The sequence below is a fragment of the Sus scrofa genome, chromosome 7 (genome assembly GCF_054392235.1).
Source record: "Sus scrofa isolate SSC_HxYL_T2T_F1_AM1 chromosome 7, Sscrofa_HxYL_maternal_Yorkshire_Landrace_v2.0, whole genome shotgun sequence".
Taxonomy (NCBI): domain Eukaryota; kingdom Metazoa; phylum Chordata; class Mammalia; order Artiodactyla; family Suidae; genus Sus; species Sus scrofa.
In genome coordinates this window covers 33,978,405-33,991,269 of record NC_139389.1, presented here as the reverse complement: position 1 = coordinate 33,991,269, position 12,865 = coordinate 33,978,405, and the positions used below count along the sequence as shown (strand labels likewise).

The following is a 12,865-nucleotide window of genomic DNA, read 5'->3' as shown; positions in this document are numbered from 1 at the left end:
AATTATAGATTTTCAACTGTGAACTTGTCTGATCCTTTGCATGATTACTTGGGAATTTGTTTAGGCCTGGGTATTTGCCCTCTTTGTACACACACGCACTTAGCCCAGAACAAAGTTCATAGGATTTCTAGCATTTCTTGCTTCCCTTTATCAGTTTCTCCATCTCTGATTTGATATAATATGTTGTCTTGGTTTAAATATAACTAGTTAATACCAGGCTCCTTAAGATGGTACAGTTCTGGAGTTCCCTTGGTGGAACAGCGGTAACAAACTCAGCTAGCATCCATGAAGACTCAGGTTCTATCCCTGGCCTTGCTCAGCGGGTTAAGGATCCGTCATTGCTGTGAGCTGTGGTGTAGGTCACAGACTAGGCTCGGATCCCGCGTTTCTGTGGCTGTGGTGTAGGCTGGCAGCTACAGCTCCAATTCAACCCCTAGCCTGGGAACCTCCATATGTCAGAGGTGCGGCCCTTAAAAAAAAAAAAAAGATGGTACAGTTCTATTCACTGTACCCTCTGTAAATACAATATTTATATATGTATAATGCTTAAGGCATAAGCATATGCTTATAAGTTACAATTACCTGGGAAATTATCTCATGCACTGTAACAACCTCTACTGCTGTACAGCACTGGGAACTACATCTAGTCACTTGTGATGGAGCATGATGGAGGATAATGTGCGAAAAAAAGAATGTTTAGGAGTTCCCGTTGTGGTGAGTGGAAATGAATCCGACTAGGAACCATGAGGTTGCAGGTTCCATCCCTGGCCTCACTCAGTGGGTTAAGGATCCTGCGTTGCTGTGGCTCTGGCAAAGGCCGGCAGCTGTAGTTTCAATTAAACCCCTAGCCTTGGAACTTCCATATGCCGTGGGTGCAGCCCTAGAAAGACAAAAAGAAAAAAAAAAAAGAATGTATATATATGTGTGACTGGGTCACTTTGCTGTACAGTAGAAAATTGGCAGAACACTGTAAATGAAATATAATGGAAAAAATAATTAAAAATCATTTTAAAAAAAGAAAGAAAGTACAGGTCAAGTTGAAAAAAACATGTAACACTCTCTAGACAAAATGTCAAATAAACAGTGAATTCTATTCACACGTGGCTCATCTCTTCACAATACAAAGAGTTCTACAGCCATTAACTCTCACATCTCAGGCACTTTTTTCCTATGTCTTCAATCTCCTCTTTTCACACATTGATTTAATTTCTGGACTATGGGAAAAATGCTTAATTTTACTTATTCATTGTATTTGTTTAAGTATTTGAACATAACTATTCTTCAGCTGTCCTCATTTGTTCTTAAATACTCATCCAAAAATCAAGCAAGTATGCTCTAATTATCCTTAACATTAAACAGTACATAAAGAACTACTTCATTTACACTAATATTTACCTAAAACAAATCATAGAAGTATATGTTCCTTATTCCTATCAGAACATGGAGCAGGATATGTAGCTCTTGCAGTCTCTTGGATGTAGAGACTCTCATTTATTTCTTTGAAACCAACTGTCATCCCCATAAATTCAGCAAAAGGGAGCCATATGGTTTTGTGAACAAAAATGTCTTAATTGCTTTATAAGATAAAGTTCAGATAAAGGAAGAGAATATTATCAAATCTCAAAATGTTTAAGAGATCCTCTGATAAGTGGGCATAATTCAACTTTTTGAACTTAGATAAATAAAAATGAGAAACTGTAGTCAAAACAGCTAGACAAAAAGAAAAATATTACCCTTGATCTCTGAATTTCTTCTGCTACTTATTAGCACAATGTCAGCTGATATTCAGATTAAGCAGCCACATAGATCATCTGACCCTTGACACAGATAAATAGTCCTCTGACAACACAGGGGCTTAATTGGGGAATTTTTCCCCCGAGGTAAAAGAAGACTGTATTGGGGGATCTAAGGATAACACAACAAACTTGTTAAACCAGATACTTCATGTACAAGCAGCAGATTCCGGGACCTACTAAATTTCAGCAGATATTACATGAAGAACTCTTCATCTCTCACACAAACATGCTCACATTCCATAAAAGTAAAAGACTAGCAAGTTAGTAACTTACACTTATTTAATATATAATAATGTGAGGACTTCAGACACTAGAATATATTTTTCTAACTAGGAGTATATATTCTATAACTCAAAAGACGTCATAGAATTTTTGAAAAATCTGATTTTTTTTAACAGTATATTTAGGAGCCATCACAGGATATTGCAATTTTGGAGAAAATGTCTATCAGTATGTTAAATCACTCAGCACATAATAAGGAACAACAGGAAACGATACTTCAAAATTGTAGAAAAATATAATTAATCCCATTTATTATTATTAATGTAGGTGTGGCAATTATCAATTTCCAGAAACAAACTCCAAAAAAAAATCCCAATAGAGAACATGGCAAAACCCTGGGTAACAACCCTGGGTCTTGAAATAACCCACTTTCTATTTAATTGTACTGATAACTAAAGTAAAGAACTTTTTAAAATTACGGTTTGCACAATAACGTTGGTGAAAATAAAAGATTAAATTGTTAGTGCTTTTAGAAAATCTCTGACATATATATTATATATATAATATATATAATATATGCATATATATAATTTCTAAAAATGGAATAGAGAAAACTGTACCAACAAGTGGGGGAGGGGGGCTAGCCGCAACTTTATCCCTTTTCAATGTCTGGGAACTATAGCTACTAACCAGCATGGTTATAATGAGGACACAACAATTACAAGGGTTTGTTTCATTGACTTTCAGAGAGGGCTTCGTGATATTCTTCCAGTCAATTCACAAGGTATCTTCAGTTTTCTGACTTTTTTTTTTTCTTGGCTACGCTGGGCAGCATGTGGAAGTTCCTAGGTCACGGATTAAACCCATGTCACAACAATGACAATGCTGGATCCTTAACCCACTAGGGCACCAGAGAACTCCTAGTTTTCTGATTTTTTTTTTTTTTTATAGGGAATACCATTTAGGTAGTGGGGCTTGTATGCAATTTGCTAAAAATGTTAGCATTATCTATTAGGAGCCATTAGGCTCCACTCTTTAACAAAGACTTTCAATTTTTTTTTTTAAACCATGTGTCTTATGAGCATTAAAACACTATTTGTAATTCTACTATCTTTGTAAGAAGTCACATTTATGTGTAAGGCTTGCTAGTAAGTTTCCAAAGCCAAATGCTAATAATTTACACTGAGGCATCTCTCAGTTGAAATTTTTCAGATGTTAATGTAGGCCAGCCTTTAACCAGTTTTCCGTGTTTATTACCCTACCAAGTGACAAGAAACTTGTTTCCTTTATATTCATTAATGCAATTAGTTATCCCTCAAATAAACATGCTCTTTTTCTGAAGAACTAAAATGGTTGGGCCTCAAAAAGCTACCATATTAAGTATTAGTAATTTGAGATTCTCCAGTGCCTATGAATATCTAGCCAATATAAGCAATCAATTGGTCATGACACATACCTCTGAGTGTTCATTTCCATTGGCTTCATACATTTAAAATACATTTTCATATATTTATGTATGTATATATTTACTATGTAAATTTATATCATATATGTATGTACATATACATACACATATACATACTATGTGTGTGTTTATCATATATTTATGTATGTATATATTTATATTACATACATTTTCATATATTTAAAATCTTCCTATGAGAAACCATTTTATTAACCAAAGTTATTAGACATGTACCTAATAACAAACCTGTCTCTACACTATGCTTCCAACTCAAAGTTTAAGAAGATACATCAATAATCTTACCTTTCTCCAGTAAGCTATCATTTGTGAATTTATCTAAAACCCACTTACATCATCTGCAAAACCTCCACAATAAAAGAACTTGATCCCAAGTTAAAGGAGTACCACCTAGAGCAGGTTTCTGTGCATTTTCTCCTCCAGTTCAACCCAAAGACCTTTATTCCTGTCCTCCCATATTCCCGGGACTACTGTTTAATACAGGCTCACACTGTCCTTGGAAAACATCTACCATTACATTTATTTTATTAATGCGAGGGCTAAACATAAAACATTTTGTCAGAGCCAAGATCTGAATCTAGTTTGCCTAATTTCATCTTGGAATTTACTTCTCCAGCATGGAGCTATCTATTCTATTTATTTTTCCTCATTTAAATTAAGTATCAAAACTTTAATCTCAGTTATCATAGCAATAATGATAAATATCTTGATATTTAAACATTAATGATAATGAATATGGTTTGATAGTTTAATATCTCTGAAAAAAATTTTCTTGATTTGGCTACAAAATTCAGTGAGATTTTGAAATCTCTGATTTTAAATCTGAATTTTTACCTTGATATATTTGGAAATTATGACACAACTTTGTTCAAAGAAAAATGGGTTTTAGAGTCATATTTTAAAAAGAACCTTATCATGTTTCTTGGACATTAAACAATACTCTGACAAAACAACATTTTGGTGACTTGAATACAAATGAATCAGAAACATACGGATTGAATTTTCCTTGACGTATAAGTGGGCTTGAATAGACAAGAAAAAGTCATTGGCAAAATTTACACTGAATATTGCCAAACCTAAAATGTCTGAAAACACAGGGTTTTTAAAGAGACATTCTAATGATCCCCAAAATACTATCTTTGTTTTTCCATTTCTAAATTACTCTACAAACCCAAATTTGAAAAAAGAATTCATTTACTTGGAAGTTTTAAACTACATAAAGGATCAAACAATGGAAAAGTATAGGAGTTCCTGTCATGGTTCAGCAGTTAATGAACCTGACTAGCATCCATGAGGACTCGGGTTTGATCCCTGGCCTCGCTCAGTGGGTTAAGTATCCGGCATTGCCGTGAGCTGTGGTGTATGTCACAGAGGCGGCTCAGATCCTGCATTGCTGTGGCTCTGGTGTAGGCCAGCGGCTACAGTTCTGATTAGACCCCTGGCCTGGGAACCTCCATATGCCACGGGTGCAGCCCTATAAAGACAAAAAGACAAAAAAAAAAAAAAAAAAAAAAGGAAAAAGTATAGCATTCGGGGAGAAAACCCAAGTCTTAAAAGCTAGATTAAATTGCTACCTGGGTAATAAATTCTGTGTACATATATATGTAAAGGATAGCAATTACCATAGATTTATTATCAATTTCAATAAAGATCTAACAAGCAAGATAATTAATGCATCTTTGTGATTTGGGGAGAGTATCTCATCACAGAAGTGGAGCAGATCTCTCATCTCCACCATGAGAGAGGACTTGCGAATTCTGAAACTGACTTAGCACAACTGGGTACAACCACTTGTCTGGAATTTCTAGATTTGGCTCTTAAGAAGCAGCAATGTTTCTCTTCTGGTTGCTGCTCATATGTATGTTTTATTTAGCTGAAACGCACATATGAGCTCAGAGAATTATCTATTCTGCACGAAAGAAAAAATCAATAGGATATCCTTAAATTCCCCTGCCAAATCCATGGCAGATCATTTATCAAATCTCTAAAAGGAAAATTTCACAAACTGTCATATTTTCCACAGGTCCTCTAGGGATCATAACGCTACTTTTGATTTCAACGGTCTTTTGATTTCCAAAATAGATTTAGACCTCTTAGCTATTTTTTCTTTGTGGGGGTAGGATAAACAAAATTTAATAATATATATCACTGACTTTCTCCTCATCTTATGATTGAAACAATTTTAACTACTGTACTATGGTTTGTGGTAAAAAAAAATATTCCCCTCCTGTGTTACACCTAATTGGTTTGGTTAATAAGCACCCCCAGATTTACCATTTGGAATGTCTTTTTTTTTTTTTTTTTTTTTTTGTTAGGGCCACACCCACAGCAAATGGAATTTCCCAGGCTAAGGGTCGAATTGGAGCTACAGCTGCCAGCCTACACCACAGCCACAGCACCACCAGGTCTGAACCATGTCTGCTGTAGCGACCTACACTGCAGCTCACAGAAATGCTGGATCCTTGACCCACTGAGCGAGGCCAGGGATTGGCCTGATGCTTCCCCTTGGATGCTAGTCAGGTTTATTACTGCTGAGCCACAATGGGAACTCCCTGGAATGTCTTCTTAAGAGTAACATGTTCATGTGTATAAAATAGATAAACAATGTCCTACTGCATAGCACAGGGAACTATATTAAAATTCCGTAATAAACTATACTAGAAAAGAATATGAAAAAGAATATGGACAGATATAACTGAATCACGTTGTAATACACAAGAAACTAATGCAACATTGTAAACCAACTGTACTTAAGTAAAAAAAGAAAAAGAATAACATGTTCAATGGCAGGTGGTCCACAAGAGCCTAAGTCACAAACTCATTCAATAATCATCCGAAACATTTTTAATACCTACAACCTTCATTGTCACAAATATCCAGGGTCCAAATGTGAACCAGAAATATATACCAATGATCTCATGAAACTGATATTCATTCAAACATGTGATCATGAAAATGTCACTCCGATTAATGCAGCAAGTCGAGTTATTTAATGAGTAGCGATCAAGCTACCAAAACATACATGTAAGTTAGAATGTCATGTTCCTTCTATGATTTGTCTTCAAATCACTCCCCTAATAGCATCTGCAATCATACTTAGACATGAAAGTTATTCTAGCCAAATCGGGACTTTTTCCAGACTACACTGGGCCATTTGGCTATCCTATGTAATTACCCACATTGCTTCCTCATCCAGGAATGAATTCTCTCCTCCTTTCTCACCATCAATCCCTTTCCCTCCTCATCTTAATTCCTTGAAATCTTCCCCAGGTGACCTCACCTAAGAGTCACCTGGACCACAGCTCTTTTGGTTCCATTTGGACTTAACTGTCTCTCTTAAGTTTTCCTATGGTGTCTTGATAGAATCATTATTTTTAACATGTAGGGAACTTTACTCCTTCTGAATTAGCTACAGATGTCTGTCCTCCAGGTTAAAGTCTCCTTAACACTTTCTCCTGCATGTATAGGCACTTAATACTTTAAGGTCGAACGAATGAATAAATGAATAATAGCCAACAAATGAATTTGAAAGCAGACTTTCCTGAGTATCATTCTTTCATAACTTCTAATTAATTTGCTGAGAAATAAACATATTCTGAATCCATGATTGCAAATAAAAGCTGGTCTGTCTCTTCTGTTTGAAGCAATACTGCAATATCACATTAAAAACATCATCAGTGGTGGGAGTTCCCGTTGTGGCTCAGTGGTTAACGAATCCGACCAGGAACCATGAGGTTGCGGGTTCGATCCCTGGCCTTGCTCAGTGGGTTAACGATCTGGCGTTGCCGTGAGCTGTGGTGTAGGCTGTAGATGTGGCTCAGATTCCGCGTTGCTGTGGCTCTGGCGTAGGCGGGTGGCGACAGCTCCAATTCGACCCCTAGCCTGGGAACCTCCATATGCCATGGGAGCGGCCCTAGAAAAGGCAAAAAGGCAAAAAAAGAAAAAAGAAAAAATCAGCAGTGGTGATGATGAAGCAGTGATAAGGTGAAGCATCTGGTTATCCATATTTATAGAGATATGCCACACACATAGTCTCCGTGAGGTTGCAGTTAATAAAACTAAGGTACCCGAAGGGTCGTTTACTTTTGCAAGGCCGTATATGCTCTAACTCTGGTTAAAATATATTTTAAGTATTGCTTAAAAATAAAAAGCCAGCTTACCTAACATATTTTACCATTTTAATATTTTCCTATCAGACAATATTAAAGAATCACAGTGAAAGGCCATGTATCTCAAAGTTAACGTTTAAATAAAGAATTTGGAAACCTTTGAAAAAAATGAAATGTTAGTTTATTTTAGGCTCCCCAATACCCCCTATAAATAATTCGAGTCATTTTAAAATAAAATTATCCATAAAATATAAGAGAAATCAACCAAAGGAAAAGAGTAAACAAAACATAAAGTAGTTTTCAGAGAGAAAAGGATAAACTGAAAGCAAGATAGAACAAATTATATGGTTCGTAAAGGAAAGAGAAGCAATACAAGAGAAGGAATGAAAAAACAAAAGAGAAATTTCAGAATTTTCAGATGGAGTGGCGAGGGAGAGGGGATTAAAAGGAAACAGGCCGATCATATTTCGCACATCTCCTGAGCTGTTTGGTTAGACATTTCTACATATCCCTAAGGAGAAAACTGAGAGAAGCACATACCACTAATTTAATTTTTCTTGTTTGGGCCACATACCAGGGAAGGGATGACTGGCTCGGCCCTGCCATGCACATTTCCCAGTTACATTTCTGACCATAAATGTACAGTAGTTGGACACCGTAAAAATGCTTGAAAGATTATTTAAATGGGTGCTTTTCTCCGCCTACATGTATAACCCTTGAACTGTGAAAATCCTTAACGATAACCTCAAAGCCATAAATGAAAGATAGCCTACAATTCAAAATATTTGAATTGCTTATCAAAATTAACAAATCAGCACTGTAATTAAGATCTATGGAAAAGTCTGGATTTGGGAGCCGAAGGGAATGTCTGAAAGCTGCCTGTAACACTTTCAGTAAGAATTTTCTCTTTCTAGATCAAGATCTGAAGCACGTGGAAGCCTTCACCAGACTGACTCTGGAATATATTTAATTTGCATTTATCAACATCATTCCATACACACAATCCTTGGAGTAATAGCATTGGCTATGGTCTTACTTTCAGGCAGTGAATGGGATTGTAACAATGCCACCGTTAGGTCCCACTGCTTAACTGTAACGACCCTCCCTGAAAGAGACCCACGGCAGACACAACTTTTACTTCACTCTGGTTTATTAAGCAAAGCATTAGTGTAATACAGCAAGGAGAACAGAGACAAGACTCTAGGGCTGATGTCTCTATTGCCAGATCCTGAAAAAATATTAAGGTAGAAAACCTGAATAAGGCACATTCTCTAACTAATCATCCCTTTAAAAACTACCCTCCCTAGACCTGGCTCTAGCATGTTTAGGTGTCCAGCAAAAGCATAAGATAGGCCCAGCTGGTATACTTCTGAATATTTTATAAGTACTAATCAAGCTAATAAATCATTAAAGAATGTTCATTCCTCTTATCATGACAAACATAACTTTAAATTACCTGGAAGTCCAGATTTGAATTTAAAACTTTTGGACTCTGAGTGATCAAAAGAAAACAAGGCCTCGGGCTCCCTGAGCTCCTGATGGAAGGGCCAGGACCCTTCTCACCTGTGTCTTTGTAAGCTCTCTTACTTTGGTCCGAAATGCCTGCCTTCCAACTTCTTCCCCTAATAGCCCATCTTGAAGACTGTAGCTCGAATTCACTCGCTGTTCTATACTCAGAGGTCCACTGGACCCTTCTTTGTGTAGCGACGAGCATTAAATCAAACCCCGAGCTGCCTTCCATGTCCCTCACTCAACTGCAAGCCTGGGGAAGCCACATCTGCATTTGCTCCCCATTTCATCCCCAGGCTTGAGCCAAGCACACAGCACATGAGTACCTGTGAACATACAAATAACTTCTGGAGCATCTTAAAAAGGAAGATTTCCTACAGACCCCTCCCAGAAGTGATTCTGGAGCTGTTGTCCTTGAGCTATGATGACCATATGTTAAGACCTAACTCAATATGATTTTTTGTGGTTTTTCTTGACTCTGTTGTTCCATCCCAACCCTCCTTCCTCCCGTGTATTATGGTACTCCCTTGTCTGTTTCCCTAGCACCTTTTTTGATACACATTTCTTTTTTTTTTCAGTCAAGTTTTGAGACATCATTTGCCTATGGTACAATTCATCCTCACTTAGTGTACAGTTCCATATGTTTTTACAAATTACATAGTTGTGCAATCACCACCACAATCAAGACATAGATCCACAACACTATACACCACTTTCTTTTGGTATTGTTATATTATAACAGAGCTACTTACTTGCACACAGGCCTTCGACACAAGACTAAAAACTCCAAGAGCAGAAACGGTACCTAATTCTTCTTCACCCTCCACCCCAACTGCAGAGCTGAACAAGAAATGTGTGTTGGGTAAAATGTTCAGAAATTGATAAACCGATGAATATATTTCCCTGTCCTATAGAATGAATCCACCACCTTGCACAGTGTGTGTTTAAAACATACATGGGTTAAATCTCACAAAAAGCTGTAACTCTGAATGTGTCAACACCAGCACCACAAAAAGACAGGAAATTCAGTGCTTACCATCTCCTGTTTCTGCACAGAGCTGCAAGCCCAAATTGTTCTGTGGATTAATCACCCAGTGATTGCTGGTCACAGTGATATCAAAGACAAGCCAACCCACATCTAAAGCTTGGACTTTTCTTGTGTCTAACAAGAACAGATCTGCATCCCTAAGGAGAAAGAGAACAACAACAAAGAGAAGTTACAGGTTGGAATGATCATCATTTCCGATACCTAAGTGAAAACACTACAAAAGTCCTCTTACAATAACAGCAGTTAATTAAAGAGCAAGGGGAACAAATGACTCCAGTGATGAGTAATAAGATACAGAACCCTTTATTGCTAGGATCCCAGTGCAAACCTGGTGCAGATTAGTAATATCTGAAAGTAATTTCCATCTTCCTGCTCTGCACGGTAGTGTCCTTTCCAGACTGACTCAGAGGTCTTGATTTGGTCCCTGATAATCCGTGTTTTCCCAAACCACTATCCATAAGTAGCCCTACACTGGCAAGGGTAAAACCAAATAGAGTTGGAAATGAAAGTAGCTGCTCCAGTGTGGATGGATGTGGATTCTCCAAGGAGATGGAAGCAGGCAGGCTGTGACGTGACATCTATTTGAGAGATAATTAATTTTCCTTTTATTTCAATTTTTATCGTATTTTTTCATTTTATCACATATTTTTTTTCATTTCTCATTTCATTTTCCATTTTTTATTATATAATGAATTACTTTATGGGTACCAGAGGCCAAGAGAGGGTCACCAAGTATACCACTGGATTAAGGGAGAAATCCCCTAGATTGAGTGACAGATCTACCCTGACTTGCTTTTAACTTCTTTGCACACAAGCCCCCCGGGGGCAGTAGAAGCTATGACTATAAACGTGTATGTTCTGGATAATCTCCACAAGCTACTGTTATTAATATTTCTTAATCTTTAGTATTAAATTTCCAAATGTATGTGTATGTGTTGAACTATAATGAATTATTCTTTTAATGATTTTTAATTTTTTTCTATTATAGCCAGTTTACCATGTTCTGTCCACTTTCTACTGTACAGCAAGGTGACCCAATCACACATACATATATACATTCTTTTTTCTCACATTATCATGCTCAGTCATAAGTTACTAGATATTTTTCCCAGTGGTATACAACAGGATCTCATTGCTTATCCATTCCAAAGGCAATAGTCTGCATCTATTAACTCCAGATTCCCAATCCACCCCACTCCCTCCCCCTCCCCCTTGACAACCACAGGTCTGTTCTCCATGTCCATGAGTTTCTTTCCTGTGGAAAGGTTCATTTGCGCCGCATATTAAATTCCACATATAAGTGACATCATATGGTATTTGTCTTTCTCTCTCTGACTACTTCACTCAGTATGAGAATCTCTAGTTCCTTCGATGTTGCTACAAATGGCATTATTTTGCTCTTGAAATTTTTTTTTTTTTTTTTTTTTTTTTGCCTTTTGTCCTTTTAGGGCCACGCCCATGGCATATGGAGGTTCCCAGGCTAGGGATCTAATCGGAGCTACAGCTGCCAGCCTACGCCAGAGGCGCAGCAATGCCAGATGCAAGCCGTGTCTTCGACCTACACCACAGCTCATAGCAACACCAGATCCTCAACCCACTGAGTGAGGCCAGGGATCGAACCCACAACTTCATGGTTCCTAGTCAGATTTGTTTCCACTGCACCACAATAGGAGCTCCTGTTATTCATTATTTCCTTACTATGGGAAGCCTTAGCTACATATTTCTAACATTTAACCTTTACAATCCTTTGTACTGATGAAATTCAGGCTCAAATAGGTTAATGGTTTAAAAAAAAATGGAACTCCATCAAAAAAGTATAAAAATACACTACTATGCATTTATCAATCTATGCCTTCTTTATTTTATTTTTTTTTTATTTTTTGGAGTATAGTTTGCTTCCAGTGTTGTGTTAATTTCAGGTGTACAGCAGAGTGAATCAGTTATACATATACATATATCCACTACTTTTCAGATTCTTTTCTCATATACATTATTACACGTGTTGAGTAGATTTCCCTGTACAATACAGTAGGTCCTCATTACTTTCTATTCTATATATAGTAGTGAGAAGTCCACTAGTATGCATTTTATAACCTTTTACACTGTGCTGAATCTGTTTGAGAATATATTCATGTAAGGAAAAAGAGAGCTATGTCATAATAAGCTTTGTTAAACGCTCATCTACTGTGTTTTCAACCTCCCTGTATCTTAGAAGTCACTTCAAAGGTGGTTTGCAAAAATGTATAAAAAGTTAATTTTGAATAATCAAATCAAGTCATTACTATTCCTCTAGGAAAAAATCATCTATGATCATTGAAAACCAAATTATTTTTAAAAGAATTAAAGAAACTTGGTCAACATTTTAAAAGCTAAATCTTCATTTCTTATTTCAATTTGATTTACATCATTCTTTCATTAACCTAGAAAAGTTAAAATAAATGTATTATGATCAATTTAATTGTTAATCTACCCCACCCCCAAATATGCAATTTTCATTCTCCTTCACAATTTTAATCACAGCATTTACCAAAGAAGGGTTACAGACACTTTTTCACATCCAATCTAGAACTCAGTTTGAGATACCGCAGACTTAAGACAAGCATATACTATAGTACAATGAAAAGACTGATTAGTTCCCACTTGAATTTTAAGGACCCATTATATCCACAGTGTGATGGAACATCGATCAAATTCTACT

General features: G+C 36.7%; 2 protein-coding genes across 3 annotated transcripts in view; one reads left to right on the top strand and one right to left on the bottom strand.

Moving 5' to 3' along the window:
• The window catches only part of TAP1 (transporter 1, ATP binding cassette subfamily B member), a 682,515-nt gene that overhangs the window by 312,581 nt on the left and 357,069 nt on the right, over nt 1–12,865 (top strand). The window lies entirely within an intron of this gene.
• BMP5 (bone morphogenetic protein 5) overlaps nt 1–12,865 on the bottom strand; it is a 123,756-nt gene that overhangs the window by 35,336 nt on the left and 75,555 nt on the right. For both annotated transcript variants that reach the window (XM_084966073.1, NM_001204901.1), the window contains 1 exon segment: nt 10,156–10,304. In XM_084966073.1, the coding sequence (XP_084822199.1) occupies nt 10,156–10,304 (149 nt within the window).